We start from the raw sequence: 20248 nt of genomic DNA, 5'->3' as shown, positions 1-20248 counted from the left end.
CTAATATATATGAATCATAGCAATGAATATGTAAGAAACACCAAAATTCATTGAGAACAATTTCCTTTAGTAAAATTCTATCATAGTTGTAGCTACATTTTTTTACCCTAAGTTTTTCAAATTACTGTTGAAAAATATTACCCATGAAAAAGATTGAACTTCACAGATAAGTTCCAAGATCTGGGTTTGCCTTTTTACAAATAATTAGTAATTTATTTGAGTCTAACAATCATCTCAGACAAAATTCTCATGAACTTTACTCTCCTCCAGATGAATCCAGAACCCTATGACTTTTCACAATCTCAACTGCCACCACCACCCCCCACCCCCACCGCCCATCCATGCTACCACAACTCCAGCCTTAATTATTGCAATGGCCCCCGACTGGTCTTCCTGATTCTATTCTTGTTCCCCTCATGCAATAGCCCAAAGGCTTCCCACCTCACTCTGAGGAAAAGCCAAGTCTCTTCAACATCTAAAATCCCCACAGGATCTGCTCTCTTCTCTGGCTTATCCCTCATCCTCCCACCCCAGGCTACACTCTTTATCCCTCTGTGAGCTTTCTTTTTTCTTCCACTATCAAGTTTTATTATAATTTTCTTAAACCATAGGATTTAAGGGCTTTGAGAGTGGGGAATTTTGTCACACACATTTGCTATTCTGTGTTGTTCAGGACTCTTCTCCATTAGTTGTGCATAAAACTTCCAAGAAGAGAGCCCATCAGGCAAGTCATATTCAAACTTCCCCAAAAGAGACTTTTAATGATTTCTGTATTCATTTTCCCTTGTTACTATAACAAATTACCACAAACTTACAGCTTGAAATAACCCAAGCTTATTATCTAGCTATTTCTGTCTGTCAGATGTCTGTTGAGCTCGGCCAGACCTCTGCTTCGGTTCAGTTCAGTTCAGTCGCTCAGTCGTGTCTGACTCTTTGCGACCCCATGAGTCGCAGCACGCCAGGCCTCCCTGTCCATCAGCAACTCCCGGAGTTCACTCAGACTCATGTCCATCGAATCAGTGATGCCATACAGCCATCTCATCCTCCGTTGTCCCCTTTTCCTCCTGCCCCCAATCCCTCCCAGCATCAGAGTCTTTTCCAATGAGTCAACTCTTCACATGAGGTGGCCAAAGCACTGAAGTTTCAGCTTTAGCATCATTCCTTCCAAAGAAATCCCAGGGCTGATCTCCTTCAGAATGGATTAGTTGGATCTCCTTGCAGTCCAAGAGACTCTCAAGAGTCTTCTCCAACACCACAGCTCAAAAGCATCAATTCTTCAGTGTTCAGCCTTCTTCACAGTGTAACTCTCACATTCATACATGACCACAGGAAAAACCATAGCCTTAACTAGATGGACCTTAGTCGGCAAAGTAACGTCTCTGCTTTTGAATATGCTATCTAGGTTGGTCATAACTTTTCTTCCAAGGAGTAAGCATCTTTTAATTTCATGGCTGCAGTCACCATCTGCAGTGATTTTGGAGCTCAAAAAATAAAGTCTGACACTGTTTCCACTGTTTCTCCCATGAAGTGATGGGACCAGACGCCATGATCTTCGTTTTCTGAATGTTGAGCTTTAAGCCAACTTTTTCACTCTCCAATTTCACTTTCATCAAGAGGCTGTTTAGCTCCTCTTCACTTTCTGCCATAAGGGTGGTGTCATGTGCATATCTGAGGTTATTGAGATTTCTCATGGAAGTCTTGATTCCAGCTTGTGTTTCTTCCAGTGCAGCGTTTCTCATAATGTACTCTGCATATAAGTTAAATAAGCAGGGTGACAATATACAGCCTTGACATACTCCTTTTCCTATTTGAAACCAGTATGTTGTTCCATGTCCAGTTCTAACTGTTGCTTCCTGACCTGCATACAGATTTCTCAAGAGGCAGGTTAGGTGGTCTGGTATTCCCATCTCTTGAAGAATTTTCCACAGTTTCTTGTGATCCACACAGTCAAAGGCTTTGGCATAGTCAATAAAGCAGAAATAGATGTTTTTCTGGAACTCTCTTGCTTTTTCCATGATCCAGCGGATGTTGGCAATTTGATCTCTGGTTCCTCTGCCTTTTCTAAAACCAGCTTGAACATCTGGAAGTTCACAGTTCACATATTGCTGAAGTCTGGCTTGGACAATTTTGAGCATTACTTTACTAGCATGTGAGATGAGTGCTTGCTGCTGCTGCTACTGCTGCTAAGTCGCTTCAGTCGTGTCCGACTCTGTGCGACCCCACAGACGGCAGCCCACCAGGCTCCCCTGTCCCTGGGATTCTCCAGGCAAGAACACTGGAGTGGGTTGCCATTTCCTTCTCCAATGCATGAAAGTGAAAAGTGAAAGTGAAGTCGTGTCCGACTCTTCGAGATCCCATGGACTGCAGCCTACCAGGCTCCTCCATCCATGCTAGATACTCACAAACCTAAATCAAGAACTATACAGGGTTAAAAACCCGTTTCCTTACTCATTCCAGTTGCTAGTAGAATTTAGTTCCTTGCAGTGATGACTAAGATTCTCATTTCCTTCCTGGCTGTTAGGTGAGGGTTGTTCCCAACTTCTGGAAGCCACTTGCATTCCTTGGTTCATGGTCCCCTTCCTCTGTCTTCAAAGTCAACAAGGGAGGTCAAGTCTTTCTCATGTTTTCAATCTCTTCTCCACTCTTCTTTTCTCTTACCAACTATTTTTTTGTTTTGTTTTTCACTTTTAAGAATCCATATATTTTGCATTAGTTCCACCCAAATAATGCAGGCTAATTTTCCTATTTTAAGGTTGATAACCTTAATTCCATTTGCAATGCCCCTTTGCCTTGTTACATAAATACACAGGCAGAACACCAGAGATTAGGGTTTGCACATCTTTGAGGGGACATTATTTTGCTACCAGAAGTACCATTACAGCTCTCAATCTTTTAGTTACCAATTACACTAACTGCGGCTGAAGATTTTGTTCTAGCTAAGGTGGCAGAGTGGTAAAGAAACTGCCTATCAATGCAGGAGATGCAAGATGCAGGTTTGACCCCTGGGTTGGGAAGATCCCCTGGAGGAAAAAATGACAACTTGCTTCAGTAATTTTGCTGGGAAATCCCATGGACAGAAGAGCCTGGTGGGCTAAAGTCCAGTTCAGTTCAGTTCAGTTCAGTCGCTCAGTCATGTCCGACTCTTTGCAACCCCAAGGACTTCAGCAGGCCAGACTTCTCTGTCCATCACCAACTCCAGGAGCTTGCTCAAACTCATGTCCATTGAGTCGGTGATGCCATCCAGCTATCTCATCCTCTGTCTTCCTCTTCTCCTTCTGCCTTCAATCTTTCCCAGCATCAGGGTCTTTTCCAGTGAGTTGGTTCTTCACATCAGGTGGCCCAAGTATTGGAGCTTCAGCTTCAACATCAGTCCTTCCAATCAATATTCAGGGTTGAGTTCCTTTAAGACTGACTGGTTGATCTCCTTGCAGTCCAACAGACTCTCAACAGTCTTCTCCAACACCACAGTTCAAAACCATCAAGTCTTCAGTGCTCAGCTTTCTTTATGGTCCAACTCTCACATCTATGCATGACTACTAGAAAAACCATAGCTTTGACAAGACAGACCTTTGTCAGCAAAGTAATGTCTCTGCTTTTTAATATGCTGTCTAGGTTTGTCACAGCTTTTGTTCCAAGGAGCATGTGTCTTTTACTTTCACGACTGCAGTCACCATCTGCAGTGATTTTGGAGCCCAAGAAAATAAAGTCTCTCACTGTTTCCATGTTTCCCCATCCATTCTCCATGAAGTGAGGGGACCAGATGCCATGGTCTTCTTTTTTTGAATATTGTGTTTTAAGCTAGTTTTTTTTTCACTCTCCTCTTTCACTTTCCTCAAGAGGCTCTTTAGCTCTTCTTCACTTTCTGCCATAAGGGTGGTGTCATCTGCATATCTGAGGTTATTAATATTTCTCTCAGCAATCTTGAATCCAGCCTGTGCTTCATCCAGCCTGGCATTTTACATGATGTACCCTGCATATTAAGTTAAATAAGTAGGGTGACAATATACAACCTTGACGTACTCCTTTCCCGATTTGGAACCAGTCCATTGTTCCATATACAGTTCTAACTGCTGCATCTTGACCTGCATACAAATTTCTCAGATGGCAGGTAAGGTGGTCTGGTATTCCTATCTCTTTAAGAATTTTCCACAGTATATTGTAATCCACACAAAGGCTTTAGCGTAGTCAATGAGAGAAGTAGATGTTTTTCTGGAATTCTCTTGCCTTTTCTATGATCCAATGGATGTTGGCAATTTGATCTCTGGTTCCTCTGCCTTTTCTAAATACAGCTTAAATATCTGGAAGTTCTCAGTTCATATACTGTTGAAGCCTAGCTTGGGGAATTTTGAGCACTATTTTGCTAGCGTGTGAGATGAGTGCAATTGTGCTACAGTACATGGCTACAGACCATGGGGTCAACAGCCATCTAGTCCATGGGGGTCACAAACAGTCGGATATATTGAGCGCACAGACACACATACACACAGAGCGTTCATTATTTCAAGTTGTTTGTTTGGTTTTGAATATTCACCATAACAGAACCTCATGGAAACACCAGTATCTACAGCAAAGAATTCAATGTGAACCTGAAATTGACTTGCTAATGTCCACCATATCATATGGAAACAAATACTTGATTTTTTCTGTGGATAGCTAAAACAATAAGAAAATGAGAATATCTTCCCTCATCCACACTGTTCTCACAGAAGAGAATGTTTTCTTGGAAACAGCCTCACCTTGCTCTCATAACAAAAGCTTGGATTTACATACTGCTAGTAACCATGGAACTCATCACACTGGCTCCCATATTTGGTACATGGCTTTACCTGCTTCTTTCCACCATGACCTACTTTTTGTTTATCTTTCTTCTTGTTTAAATAGAGTATAATGAATCAATCTCTTCCACCAGCTTCAGTTCAGTTCAGTCACTCAGTCGTGTCCAACTCTTTGTGACCCCATGGACTACAGCATACCAGGCCTCCCTGTCCAGCACCAACTCCCAGAGTTTACTCAAACTCATGTCCATTGAGTTGGTGATGCCATCCAACCATCTCATCCTCTGTCGTCCCTTTCTCCTCCTGCCTTCAATCTTTCCCAGTAACAGGGTCTTTTCAAATGAGTCAATCCTTCACATCAGGTGGCCAAAGTATTGGAGTTTCAGCTTCAGCACCAGTCCTTCCAAAGAATATTCAGGACTTATTTCCTTTAGGATGGACTGGTTGGATAGCCTTGCTATCCAAGGGACTCTTAAGAGTCTTATCCAACACCGCAGCTCAAAAGCATCAATTCTGTCCTGAATTATTTTTCTGTCTTGATAGCATTCAACATGGTTTCCCATTCATTTACTTTATATTTAATAAGACATGTTTCCTTATTTTTCTGAAACTGATACTTTCGCAGATATCTATCATATAGTCTACATAAAATGGCCCCAGACACATATTCTTTTGTTCTTGTAACTAGTTGTCCTTCAAAATGTGTACTTCAGTGTCACATGAGATTTTCTAAGAGTTGGTCATGTGAGGGACTAAGGTCTTCATAGAAGCCTGAATCAATGATCAATTTATTTTTTAATTATGCAGTTTTTAAGCTGCAACAGAGAAAACTGTTGCTATTTTGCTTATGCTTTAAAAGGGATAGTTTTTGGTTCCTTAAAAGGTTGTTGGTGGTGTTCAGTCACTAAGTCATGTCTGATTCTTTGCCACTCCATGGACTGCAGAATGCCAGGCTCCTCAGTCCTCCAATATCTCCTGGAGTTTGCTTAAATTCATGTCCATTGAAAATGTGATACTGTGTAACCATCTTACCCTCTGCAGTCCCCTTCTCCTTTTGCCTTCAATCTATCCCAGCATCAGGGTCTTTTCCAATGGGTTGGTTCTTCATAAAAGGTGATCAAAGTATTGGAGCTTCACGCCATTCCCAATATACAAATAGCTCATACAGCTTAATGTCAGAAAATAGCAACCCATTCAAAACATGAGCAAAGGGACTTGCCTGGTGGTCCAGAGGCTAAGATTTCATGCTCCCAAAGCAGGACGCCCAGGTTCAATCCCTGGTCAGGGAACTATCCTGCATGCCACAACCCAATAAGTAAACAAATAAGTATTTTTTTTAATGAGCAGAAACTCTAAATAGACATTTCTCCACGAAGACATGCAGATGGACAACAGGCACATGAAAAGATGCTCAATATCACTAATTATTAGAGAAATGCAAATCAAAACTACAACAAAGTACCACCTCAGACCAGTCAGAATGGCCATCATTTTAAAAATCTACAAATAATAAATGCTAGAGAGGTTGTGGAATAAAGGGAACCCTCCTACACTGTTGGCAGAAATGTAAGCTGGTGCAACCACTATGTAAAACAGTATGGATTTTCCTCAAAATACTAAAAATAGAGTTGCCTTTTGATCTAGCAATCCCACTCCTGGGGATATATCCAGAAATAAATTATATTTCAGAAACTTACATGCATCCTTCATAGCTGCACTACTTAGAATAGCCAGGACATCAAAGCATCAAAGCAACCTACACATCTATCAACAGATGAATGGATAAAGACAACGTGACACTTATATATGTATGGTGGCGGTTTAGTCGCTAAGTCCTGTCTGACTCTTGTCACCCTGTGGACAGTAGCCTGCCAGACTCTTCTGTCACGGGATTCTCCAAGATCCCATGCTGGAATGGGTGGCTCCATTTCTTTCTCCAGGGGATCTTTCTGACCCAGGGTCTCGAACTCAGGTCTCCTGCATTGCAGGCAGATTCTTTACCAACTGAGCTATAAGGGAAGCCCATGTGTGTATGTGTGTGTGTATATATGTGCGTGTGTGTGTGTGTGTGCGTGTGTGTAATGGAATACTACTTAACCATAAAATAGAATGAAATAATGCCATTTGCAACAACCTAGAGATTATCATACTAAGTGAAGTAAGTCAGAAAGAGAAAGACAAATACCATATGGTACCAATTATATGACACAATCTAAAATATGACACAAAAGAAATTACCTATAAAACAGCAACGGACTCAGACATGGAGAACAGACTTGTGGCTGCCAAAGGAAAAGGGGGATAAGGGAGGGGTGGATTGGACATTTGGGACTAGCAGAAGCAAACTGGTATATACAGAATAGATAAACAGCAAGGTCCAATTGTATAGCACAAGGAACCATATTCAACATCCTGTGATAAACTACAATGGAAAAGAACATGAAAAAACTCTAATTGGAAAAGATATATGCACCCCAATATTCACAGCAGCAGTATTTATAAAAGCCAAGATGCGGAAGAAACCTAAATGTCCACCAACAAATGAATGGATAAAGATGTGATACCTATATAGAAATACACACTGGTATAGTACTCAGCTATAAAAAGTATAAAATAATGTCATTTGAAGTAACATGGATGGACCCAGAGATGATCATACTAAGTGAAATAAGCCAAACGGAGAAAAACAAATATTATATGATATCACTTCTGTGTGGTATCTAAACAAATGATGCAAATAAACTTATTTACAAAACAGAAATATACTCCTGGACACAGAAAACAAACTTATGGTTACCAAAGGAGATGTGAGGGAGAGATAAATTAGGAGTTTGAAATTAACATATACACACTATTATATATAAAATAGGTAAATAACTAGGTCTTTTTGAATAGTACGGGGAACTTATACTCAATATCTTAATGATAACCTGTAATAGAAACTTACAATGTAAATATACATATAGATAGATATAACTGAATCACTCTGCTATAAACCTGAAACTAACACAACATTGTAGATTAACTATACTTCATTATTTTTAAGTTTTTTAAAAAAAAATAGTATTTCTCTTTAAAAAAAAATACCATCCCATACACATACACACACAGATATACTCTAAAACTGAGAAAACCAACACTCCCTAAAAATAATGTTTCTGTAGATTGTAATAATTTCTCTGCTGGCTATTTGACAAAAAGAATAATCAATATTCACAAAAGATTGAGAAGAATGGGAAAACCATGCCCTCATACACATAATACAGAGACCTTAATTAGCATCTTCTCTTTGATCAACATTTCACAATCTGTATGAGTAAATACTTTCATTATTTATCAAGAAACTAATTAATTGCCCAATGTGTCACCAAACTCCCTTTATAAATTAACACCATTAATTACATTCCATGCAATCTTTTCTGTGTGCCAGGAGGAACTGATCATTAGTGAAACTTGTCAAACCATGTTTACACAAAGCATTCTAAAATGTGGAGAATCTGACTTTGACTCTTTTCAGTTCTACAGTTTCCATAGCATAATATGACCATACAATTGTGAAATAAACCTAGGATCATAATATCTGGGGTTTTGTTTTTAAATACTTAAATAGTTTTATAATTAGATATTTTTATATTTTCTTTTCTTTCTTTCATAGAAAAGAGGAAAATTTTTACTTCCTTTTTATTATAAACATTTTTACAGAAATAAAACAGAAGATATCATATACCCAGTATTTAAAATTTACAGTTAGTAATATTTTATCAAATTTATTTCATCTAACTTATTTTTCACTGTGGTATTTTAAAGTAAGCTGCAGACAGTATAACAGCTCACTCCTAAATATTTTGATATACATCTCTCAATTTAAGAGAATTTTTAAATGAAAACTTCTTAAATAAGTTAGTGAATTCAAATTGTCATTTATCTTTTTAGTTGTACATGAAGAAATGTTGAATCAATTTACATATAATTAGACATTTTTCATTGAAAGTAGACCAAAGTTTGTCCAGATTTAATTCTAGCATTTTTAATAGAGAAAGATCTCAAAGAACGTACCTTTTCTCTTAATATTTATTCCTCTACATGTTTCCCATGAGGTGCACCTTCACAAATTTTAGGTGTTATATAAGTTTACATCTAGATCATTTACTCTTTTTATGTCTAACTCTCAAGATGTGTTACTGATTGCCAGTTACTTGTCTTTGACGACTTTATTCTGTCTACATGGAATGTCTCTTTACTTCCTCCTTTACACATCTAATTCCTACTCCTTTAATTTTAAGGTTACTTGTCCATAAAGCTTTCTCTGATTCCACTGTGATGAATTAAGATGCTTTTTTTCAGTGATTCCACAATTGTGATACTTCTGTTGTTAAACTTAGACACCATCTGAGGGTTGTCTACTTCCTATACTATTAGATAATCATTTCCATGGAGTAAGGATAGAACCTGATTTGTTTCTTCCAGTGCTCACTACAGAAGCAACACACTGTAGGCACATAATATATTTGTTGAACTGTTAAAGGGACACTACAGATAATCATGTTAGACTAGATAATTTCTAAGACATCTTCCAGCTCAAAATTTCATGAGACTTCATGTCTGAAGCAGGATACAGCATGCTTGGGGCTGGTGCATGGGGATGACCCAGAGAGATGTTATGGGGAGGGAGGTGGGAGGGGGGTTCATGTTTGGGAACGCATGTAAGAATTAAAGATTTTAAAATTTAAAAAACTAAAAACTAAAAAAAAAAAAAATTTCATGAGACTTCATAAAAGATAATTCATTTAACTCTCATAGATAACAATCTTTATAAATACCTTCATGGTAATGTTGCCCCTCATTAGTAGACGTAAATGTCTGAGATATCAGGGTCAGTGTTCTTTAAAGATAACATTAGTGAGTCCCTTTCCTGACATTATTAGCCTAGCCATTCAGAAAACTCTTTCCTAGTGCAAGACATCTACAAAGGCTGAATTAATACAAAAATTTTCTTGCTTAAAACATGGCTTAGGGAGGGAGGCTCAAGAGGGAGGGGGGTACATATATATATGACTGATTTGTGTTGTTGTATGGCAAAAACCAACACAAAGCAATTTTCCTCCACTTAAATTTTCTTTAAATATGGTTTATGGCTACAAATTTAAAAATATGAGGCCAGAAAATATTCCACAGGATCAGCAATCACCACACTGGGGCTTACACTAGAGGCCTCTACTGACTTGTTGGCTTAAAAATGGATTTTGATGGTATTCTGATTTAAAAAAAATTAGTCTGAGACCTGATGAAGTAGGAAGCTATACTGGAAACTCCTGTATAAGGTCAGGATTCCCAAAAGATGAATCACTTAGTGGGTGAACAAAACACAAAAGAATCCTTTAGAAAGAGACTGGCTGTTTCACTGCTGGCTGCATTTAGAGGTATTACAGGTAACAATAAGAAAAAGATTCTTCTCTGAAAATTTCTAACCACAAGCTCACACTTAGGTGTGGCCTAATACATGGTCTTAGTTTAAAGTGGAGTTATATCAATAGTTCTACTAGGCACCTTGCAGAAAACAGAAATTTTCTCTAGAAGAATGGATATTAAATGAGGATCTCATAAATCCTTTATCATAAGTCATTAGACACACAAGGAAATAAGCCCCCATGTGTGGTAGTCAGTATTGACAAGCAAAGTCTGTGGTTATCTTAATATCAAATGCAGAATATAAAATATTTCTAGTGAGAAAAAAAGAAAGAGATTAAAATTATATTTAAGATTAAAAAATCAAAATTAAATAGACTTCAAAACTGAAAAATAGAATAATAAAAATTAATTTAATGGATGGATTAAAGAGCCTTTAGACAAAGCTCGAAAAAGAGTTGATGAACTGGAAAATACATTTGAAGAAATTACCAAAACAGCAGTAGAAAAACAAAGAAAAGGAAAACATGCAAGATACAAAGGATAATGGAGAAAACAGGAAAATGAGGAAGAGCAAATTTTCAAAGACAAAATAACAAAACATTCCCACCACTGAAGAAAGACACAGATCCTTAGACTCCAGAAATCAAGTGAACCCATACCTAGACACACTGTGAAATTGCAGAACCTCAAAATCAAAGAGAAAATCTGAAAAGGAGCTAATGAGAAAAATTAATGACCAACAAAATTTGCCAACAATAACAATGGAAGCCACAGTGGAAAAATAAAATCTTTAGGAGCTAAAAGTAAATAATTCTCATCCAAAGATCATTAGCCCAGAAAAAATATCTCTGAAGATTGAGATTGAAATTAATACCTTGTCAAACAAACAAAAATACAGAGTTCATTATGTGTTCATGAGTGCTCCCTTGCTTCAGTTGTGTCCAACTCTTTGCAGTCCTAGGAACTGTAGTCTGCCAGGCTCCTCTGTCCACAGGATTTTCCCAGCAAGAATACTGGAGTGGGTTGCCATGCCCTCCTCCAGGGGATCTTCCTGACCCAGGGATTGACCCTTGCATCTGCCCATGGATTCTTTACCACTGAACCACTAGGGAAACCCAGAAGCAGTGATACTACTTATAGTATCATTATAAGTAAATTCCAGTGTAAGAAAATCTCTTAAAAAGATGTATTTTAGGAAGAAGAAAAATTATACAAACTTACACTTAATATAAAACTGTATGATAACAGCATATAATTTGGAAGCAGTTAAGGTATTTCAAAAGGCTTACACTATTTGATAGAGGGAAGTTATTGATAACTTTAAACTTTCTTTAATATAACATGAAAAATTCTAGGCTAATCACTAAAGAATTAAATATAACATATACCTTCCAAACTAGTAGGGGAAGGGAGGATGAAATAAGGAAAAAAGTCTCGATCAATTCAAAAGAAGCCAACAGAAGGTGGAAGTAGAGAATAGAAGGAATTATAGGAAGAGCTGGTAAAATGAAAAGCCCAGACAGACGGTAAATTCAAATAGAGTGTATTCATAATCATAATTAATGCAATTGGCTAAATTCTTTAATTATAGACAAAGTCTATCAAAATGGATAAGAAAAATCCCACCCGTGTCTTGTTTATAAATGAAACTCCCAAAGTATAAGTACACAGAGAAGTTTAATAAATAAATAGGAAAAGATAAGGAATTGCTTAACAGAGTTAGAGTGTCAGTTTCGCAAAATGAAAATTTTCCGGCTATTGGTTTATCATAACAATGTGAATATACTTAACATTACTGAGCTGTATGCTTAAAATATTTAAGATGATTAATTTAATATTATGCACATTGTACCATAATTAAAGATTTTTAACGATAGGAAAAGGTGTGCAAGGCAAATATCAAACAAGAGAGAAAGAACTAAGTTATTTTTTAAATATTGTTATTTTAATATAATAATTTTAGTATTTAGTATTTAAAGCAAAAGTAAAAAAATAAAAATAAAACAAATAAAGCAAAAGTAAACTAGAAACAAAGAAAGATGCTTCATATCAATAGAAGGTTTGACTTCCAGGAAATATAACATTTCTCAATTTGTATATACCCAATAACATATTTTCCAAATATATGAAGCAAAAATTTCATCATCATTGTAGGCTATTTTAAGATATATATATCAGAAAAGAGTAAGTCAAATAGATGAGAAATCATAGATACAGAATACATGAGCCATACAACCAATAAGCTTAACCTAGTGGATACTATAAAACACTATGCTCAGAAACTGAACAGTACACATTCTTTTGAAGACCACATGAAACATTTATCAAAATTGACCGCAACAGAAGCCAGTAAGTCTCAGCACATTTTTGAAAATTAATATCATGCAGACCACGTTCTCTGATCATAACCAACTGCGAAATCAATCACACGTCTTTTTAAAGCTCAGCTTTAAGGACATCGTCTAGTGCCTGCAGATTTAGGGAACTCGGTAAACAACACCTCTCTGTTTTTAAAAAAATGTCTCTGAATACAATCAACTATCAAGACAAGGCATTTCCCTATTTACAACATTGTAATTTTCATACTACTCAATTCAATACATGACTTTATCCAATGGCCCTAATGACAGCTGTGAGTGACCACCAGACCCCAAGGAACACAAGCCACAGGTCCCCAGCTGCAACAGTAGAGACGCCTGAGACCACCAACATCACCACAAACTCGTCAGCAGTTTTGTAGCTTTGTTTTTACAGTTTACCACTTGGAACTAATTGAAAAATTACATAAGGAGTCAGCAGATGAAGATAAAATGATCACTTTATTGAGAAGAAAGTTTTTGGAGAACATAGTCTATGCATGCATCAGTCAGCTTGCCTATTGACTCCTTTGAATTTTACCTACTAAAACTGCAGATGAACACCTTGAAGCTCCTTGAAGCTGACTGCACAGTCAAGGGCAAAACAATACGCATGCTCTCTGCAAACAGACAGATCCCAAAGACAGGTCTGAGGAAGAGGCTGGCATATACATACCTGGTCTATTCCCAAACTCACAAACCAGGCAAGTCACTCACCCACAGGGAGGGAAGAGATGATGGTGAAAGAGATGAAAATAGTGTTATTCTGCCACACACCTCTCCACACACAAACATGGAATGACTGATGAGAAGCTCCCTAATACTCAATAAGGAGGAGATTTGCAGTCTTTGTGAGGATTTGGGTGGGACACATGGGGGACACAGTTTCTTCAGCATCTTTACCTCCTTCCTGGAGCTGGGCTGTGATGTTGAGTTCACACTGTACTTTAGCTCTCAGCACAAGGACAATCTGCTCCTCTATAGTGATGGTGCCATCAGAATCCAGCTGTAGATATGAACAAAATACAAACAGAGAAAAACATGCCACTATTTTTTTTAAGCCATTACACAATCTTTCATTATTTCACCTTCTAATTAAAAATTACTTCGATATCAAGCTACCTTGATATAGTTCTTTATAGAACTAGTTCTAAAGAAGTAGTTCTTTATCTGAATCAAAATTCAAAATCCATCAATGTATAACATTTTAGAATAATCATATTTTACCTGCTTAGCCTAAAGAAAAAAAACCATTTTTTAAAAATTAAAAAGCTATGGAAATTTTAATTAGGTAACCCGATATAATATAATCAGAAAAAATAATAAACATATTGAAAATTTCCTGGAATGTTACAAAGACCCAGAATGTTATTAGTCCTCTTATAATATGTCAATTATGGCACATAAAAAGGAGAAATGGACTAAAAGATTCTGTTTAGCTCTACTGAAAAATTACCAGTGAAACTGGACAATCATTCCATGTTTTGGGGTTTTGGTTTACTCATCTATGAAATAAGAGAGTTACTACAAATGGTTTCTAGTTAATTTTTGCCTTTTTCCCTCCAGTTTTATTGAGATATTACTTACAGATAACATAAATTAAGTTTACAGTGTACTATGTAGTGATTTGATACATTTATATATTGTGAAATGACTACCACAATAAGATTAGCTAACACCTCCCCCCTATAATTACCTTTAACGTGTGTGTGATGATAACATTTAAGATCTACTCTCTCAACAATCTTTTGAGTATATAATAAAGTACTGTTAATTATAGTCACCATATTATACACTAGATCCCCAGAACTCAGTCACCTTATAGCTAGAAGTTTGAACCCTTTGACCAACGTCCCCTCATTTCCTCCACTCCCCAAGCCCTGGCTGCCACTATTCTACTCTCTCTGAGTTCAGCCTTTTCAGGCTCCATACAAATGAGAACATACAGTATTTGTCTCTTACTTATTTCACTAAGAATAATGGCTTTAAAGTCAATCCATGTTGCACAAAAGGCAAGACTTCCCTCTTCTTTATGGATGGATCATATTCCTCTGTGTGTGTGCATCGCATTTTCCTCATTCATTCATCCCTTCATGGACTCTTAGATTTTTCCCATGTCTTGGCAATTGTAAACAATGCTGCAATAAACAAGAGGGTACAGACACCTAACCTTTGAGATAGTGATTTCATTCCCTTTGGGTATTATCTGGAAGTGAGACTGCCCGATCACACAGTAGTTCTATTTTCATTTTTTGAGGAACTTATTTTTTCCAGAGTGGTTTTACAAATTTACATTCCCACCAATAGTGCACAAGCATTCCCTTTTCTCCTCATCCTCTCCAAATCTTGTCTTTTGTCTTTTTGATGATAGCCATTCTAACAAGTGTGAGGTGGATACCTCATTGTGCTTTTGAGGTATACTGCCCTCATTATTAGTGATGTTGAGAATCTTTTCATGTACCTATTATTTCTTTTGCTGTGCAGAAGCTTTTTAGATTGAGGTCATCCCAGTTGTTTATTTTCTGTTTTGTTGCTTGCATTTTGATGTTATATCCAAAAAATAACTGCCAAGATCAATGTCAAGAAACTTTACCCCTGTTTTCTTCTAGTAAGCTTAGAGTCTTAAATTTAAGTCATTAATCCATTTGGAGTTAATTTTTGTGAGTAGTATAAAATGGGGGTCTAATTTTATTCATTTTATATGAATCCCATTTTCCTAACACCATTTATTGAAGAGACTGTCTTTCCCCAGTAGGTATTCATGGCTCTCTTGTCAAAAAGTTATTTCTGGGCTCTTGATTCTGCTCTATTGGTCTATGCGCCTGTTTCTATGCCAGAATTCTGCAGTTTTGATTACTGTAGTTTTGTAATAACGCTTGAAATCAGGTAATAGAGTAGATTAGTAATTAGGTATATAGTCTTAAATATTTCTGCATAGTATTCATGGGCTTCCCCATGGCGAGGTAAAGAATCTGCCTGCCAACGCAAGAGACACAAGTTTGATCCCTGGGTCTCAAAGATCCCCTGGAGAAGGAAAAGGCAACCCACTCCAGTATTCTTGCCTGGGAAATCCCATGGACAGAGGAGTCTGATGAGCAAAGTCCAGGGGGTTGCAAAGAGTCGGATACAACTTAGCAAGTATACAACCCACATTTATTTTAACGTGAAAGGAGAAAATAATCAAAACTAACTTTTTGGATTGAAATACACACCATAATTTAGCTAATAGACTAACACAATGCAGATTGTGAGTTAAAGGCAGCTACACTAAAAGTTTGCCATAAAATCTCACTTATCAAAAACAGAGAACAAAATGGAAAGAGATGAGTCACCTGAGTGGGCAGGGAGGAAAATCTGACTTCTTCCAATATTCTCTAGAAACAGTCAGGCACCATTCAAATTGTTTTGGTTTTTTGTTTTGTTTTTCCTGGCTGTTTTTCCAATTCAATAGTTACTTTCTTTTACTTTAATTCCAGAAAACACTGGGTAACCTATGACCAAGTTTCAGAACTATAAATTTGATTGAGAGAAATCTGACCTCAATTATTAAACATGAACATTTCAAATCACACTGTGCACTGTTCTTACCTGAACACATTTGTTTTTGTTTCCTTTTGTACAGATGTAGCATTTTTACTGGGATAATCTTTTCAGGAACATAATCCTCATGTAAACTACAGCTTCTAAAGATAATTTTGTTCTAAAAAAAAAAATGTGGCCGGTTTAACCAGGAGGTAAGTTTGATTAGCATGTGCTGATGATCTGTTAAATTGATCTTTATTTATTCCATCAAGTGAAAGTAAGAAAATGTTCATCTTTTACATTGTTTTCTCTTCTACCTATGTTACAGAAACACATGTTCTTTACCATAAAGGGACACTATTATTCACAGTGTATTTAAACCAAAAGAGCAGTTTTCATATTCAGCGTCTGTTACTCCAAAAGCAACACCTACATCCAAAACAAAGCAGTACATTTAGAAAAATACATTTTAGCAATGTTTCCTGTGCAAACGATCATTTGTAATAGGGAAGAACACATCTGACTCCATAGTGGATCTCTTTTTCTTTAACCTTTGTGTTCTGTTGCCTATGCTTAGTCAAGCTGGCTCTGCACCTTTTGTGAAAGAATGCTGCCTACAGCCTAAAATATTAATACATAGGATAGCCCAATCTCAAGACTCTGACCTTTAAAGATATAACACTCTTCCATTCATATAGTGACAAAAAGTTTCAGTTAAAGGATTAAAAGAATATGTTTATTGAATTCTGTTTGTCAGTTACTAAGACAGGAGAGTTCTAGAAACACCCAACTCTTTTAGATATATGCTTTGCCAGTAGCTCTCTTCTCCCTAGCTTTGTGACCAGATGTGCTTTCCACTGCGTAATTCGTACCCAGAGCAGGCACCTCTGCCCCTTAGAACAGAATGACATTTTTAAAATTAAAACTGGAATAAATAATAAGAGACTTGAGCTCCCTAGGGGCTCAAAAAAAGATTTTCTTGGAATGAAAGAAATAAAAATTACCTTAGTCAATGGAGTGATACCACTCCAAAGGTGGTACCTTATGGAGAAGCTACCACCCAAAGCCACCATGCTAATTGTCACAGGGGATTCCAAACTGCTTACTACTTCTCCATGGGGTTGGCCAAGACTTTGTCAGGCTTGCATCCCAGTCTGAGGTCTCCTCATGCAACCCTGCTTCCTCACCCAGTTATCTTTCTCAGACATCACCCTCCAATAAACATGTATACCCCTATTCTCAGTCTGTTTCCAGGAGGATCCACTAACAGTAAAGAAAAACTACAGACATTAATACAGTTGTCCTCATTACCATGTGAAAATCTGACTGGGAAACGTATTGCTGGGCTCTGCAATGATGCTGGATGCATGAATTCATAGCCTCTGAACTGATCTGAGGGAAAGGAGGGGGTGCGGGGTAGCTTCACCAACTAAAGACCACAGAGTTATTCAAAACAATTGAAAGAAATGGCCTATGTTATCTATTTTGTAATGTGATCCAGTGTTCCCCAGGTAATAAGCATTTATTATACACAAGCCACAAGCTAATTCTGCTTAGATGAGTTCCCTCTGTTGTTCCATCAATATATTAAAACTTTTAAATATATGTCTTGGCTGGGAATGAAGAAACTGAACACCAAACAAGGTGTCAATGTGTCTATGCAAATCTCTTTAATGTAACCTTCAAATTTTGTTTAAAGTGCCAAAAATGTAAATATTATCACAAACTGTCATTTTATATAACTCAATCTATAAACATAAATGGAAATCATTGTTAAGCAACGGGTCTCAACCAGAGGCAATTCTACCTCCCAAAGGACCATGGGCAGTATCTGGACACATTTTTGGTCGTCACAGCCAGGCAAGGGTTGGGGGTTGCAACTGGACCTAGTGTAAAGAGGACAGAGATTCTACTAAATATCCTACAATGGACAAGTCAGTTCCCATAACAAAGACTTACATGGCCCAAAATGTTGAGAAACTTTGACTTAAAATTATAGAAAAAGTGTTCAATGTCCTGAGTTTTCTAAAGCTAAAAGGAAATATCCTTCCCATGGTAGCATAGTGATTTTTTTTCTTTGTTGTGTTAAACAATGTCTCTCCATTTCCTTATAAAAATTAATCTGGGACATTGAATAAAATAAATGGTTAGAGGTCATTTGCCCCTTATATAAGCAAGCTGCATTTTCAAGCACATTATCCAAATACCTTATGAGACAGAAACATTAGTGACCACCCGAGTTCTATCACTGTCACCAAATTCTTCGTTTTTTACATTCTTTCACATTCTTTCTGTTATCTGGGTGAAATTTTTCAGGTTTGAGCATACCCTACTTTTGAGCATTCGTTGACAATTTTATTGCTCAATGACAGCGTACCTCGTTTGATTTTTTTTTTTAACAGATTTATTTCACATGAACTATTCTGGTCATATCAGCAGGGCAAAACACACACACACACACACACACACACAAAAACTGCACGTTTAGAATAACTGAAATTTAAACTGGCCGTTTGAAAGCCAAGAACATAGTATTAAGTTTAGACAGTATCCGTGCATAAATTAATACCTTAATTTTCTCACGGAGAAAGAAAAAAAAAAAACTAACTAATTTGGGGCTTTATTTGACGGTCAAAATGCGCCCCCTTCCGAACAAAAGAGAGAAATAACATTGGTTTCAGTCATTCAGTCACAGGGCTCTTAAACTGCATTCCCCTCGACACTACAAGCATCTCTTTCTAGCTCGTCTGAAAAGCTGAGTGTAAATCCTACATTTTATTTGATTCAAAACAATGTGAGGATGAATTATGACTTGTACATTAGAGAGGCTCCTTTGTGAAAGATAACCCAGAAACTCTCTGAAGGATACTAGCAGTCCGAAAATGACAATTGCCACTTATTCTAAAAACGAACTCAGCTTTAACAAGTTACGTATATTTTTCTACCTAGTTTCCTCTCTTTAATGATGCATGATTCTGTATTAGCGAGATCCAGTTATCCTTTCAGGCAGTAGTCACAAACAATCCTAGAAATTTAAGTTCTCAAAACGGACGGTAAATTGCCAGCAGACAAAAAACAATTTAATTAAACGGGGAAGCAAGAAGTCTAACAGTAAGAAAAGTTCCTCACCTCTCAATCTCACTCTACTGATCCAGAAAGCCGTGGTTCCTAAATATCCTCTGACTTAGCAGATGCCAAGATGCTGGCCGGAATACCACCCCAGGACATCATTCGCCTAAAGTATATCTCTGCAGCCTGTCACTATATGCCTGTCAAACCTTGCCGGGTGCACCTCTGTGTGTGCGTGTCTGTCTGTCTGCCTCTGTGTGCGTTAGTGCGTGGATGTGTAAGGATTTGCGCACCTTGGTCTCAGCCAAGTCCCGGCGGCCCTAACGCCGGGTTCCGGCGGGTGGCTCCGGGAAGCAGGTACCTCGGGGCACTGGCTCTTACCTGGGCTCCGGCGAGAATGCAGCAGCCGAGCAACAGCCACCCCCAGAAATGCAGCGAGGCCCCTGGCCCGGCCATACCCAGACCAGCCCGAGCCAGGAACTGGAACATTCTTCCCGGAGCCCGGGATAAGCTCCACACTCGCAACTTGGCCGGCGCGAGGCAAACTTGAGACTGGGAACGCGGCGCAACTGGGAGTCGGGTTCGAGGCTACCGGCCGGGAAGCCCTGGACCAGGCTGTCCGCACCGCGTGCGTTTGGGGTTGGGTCTTGCCTCTCGGAGGCTCGCGCCTTGGTCGGTACTTCCAGGCTGAGCTGCTCGAGTCCCGGCCTTAGCTCGCTGGCCCCGCGCCGGGTGGATGCGCGCGCGTCCCCCGCGCGGACGCTGGAGCGGCGGGAAGGCGCTTGCGCTTCTCTTCCGAGTCACTCTGTCCCGCAGCTCAAGGGAACCCGAGGGCGACGGCTGCGGAGCGCCGCTGCTGCCACCCGCAACTCGCACTGTCCCTGCCTCCCTCCACTCTGTCCCACGTTCCAATGCCCTGTCTCTATGGGCACCCTGGGTCGCTGAGAAGTGCCCGAACTTTCCCTCCTGTGCAGACGCGGGTTGACCACCAGCCGCTGAGACCCGAACAGCGTGGTTAAAGGTTTCGGAGGCCAGGTGCATTCCCCATCCACGACTCTAAGCTGAACAGTACCTACACCTCTGAAGTTCCGATTGCCTTTCTCTTCAACCACTGTA

The 20248-nt window shown here is 38.4% G+C and overlaps 1 protein-coding gene across 1 annotated transcript in view; it reads right to left on the bottom strand.

Moving 5' to 3' along the window:
- PTH2R (parathyroid hormone 2 receptor) overlaps window positions 1-20030 on the bottom strand; it is a 96662-nt gene extending 76632 nt beyond the window's left edge. The window contains exons 1-2 of the mRNA XM_069578219.1: window positions 19514-20030; window positions 13445-13547 (exon numbers count right to left, since the gene is read on the bottom strand). Of these exons, the coding sequence (XP_069434320.1) occupies window positions 13445-13547; window positions 19514-19621 (211 nt within the window). The 5' untranslated portion in view covers window positions 19622-20030. The remainder of the gene's footprint in view (window positions 1-13444; window positions 13548-19513) is intronic.
- Between the last annotated feature and the right edge of the window lie 218 nt (window positions 20031-20248).

This window comes from Ovis canadensis, chromosome 2, assembly GCF_042477335.2.
Source record: "Ovis canadensis isolate MfBH-ARS-UI-01 breed Bighorn chromosome 2, ARS-UI_OviCan_v2, whole genome shotgun sequence".
NCBI classification, from domain to species: Eukaryota; Metazoa; Chordata; class Mammalia; order Artiodactyla; family Bovidae; genus Ovis; species Ovis canadensis.
This window is presented reverse-complemented; position numbering and strand designations above follow the sequence as displayed.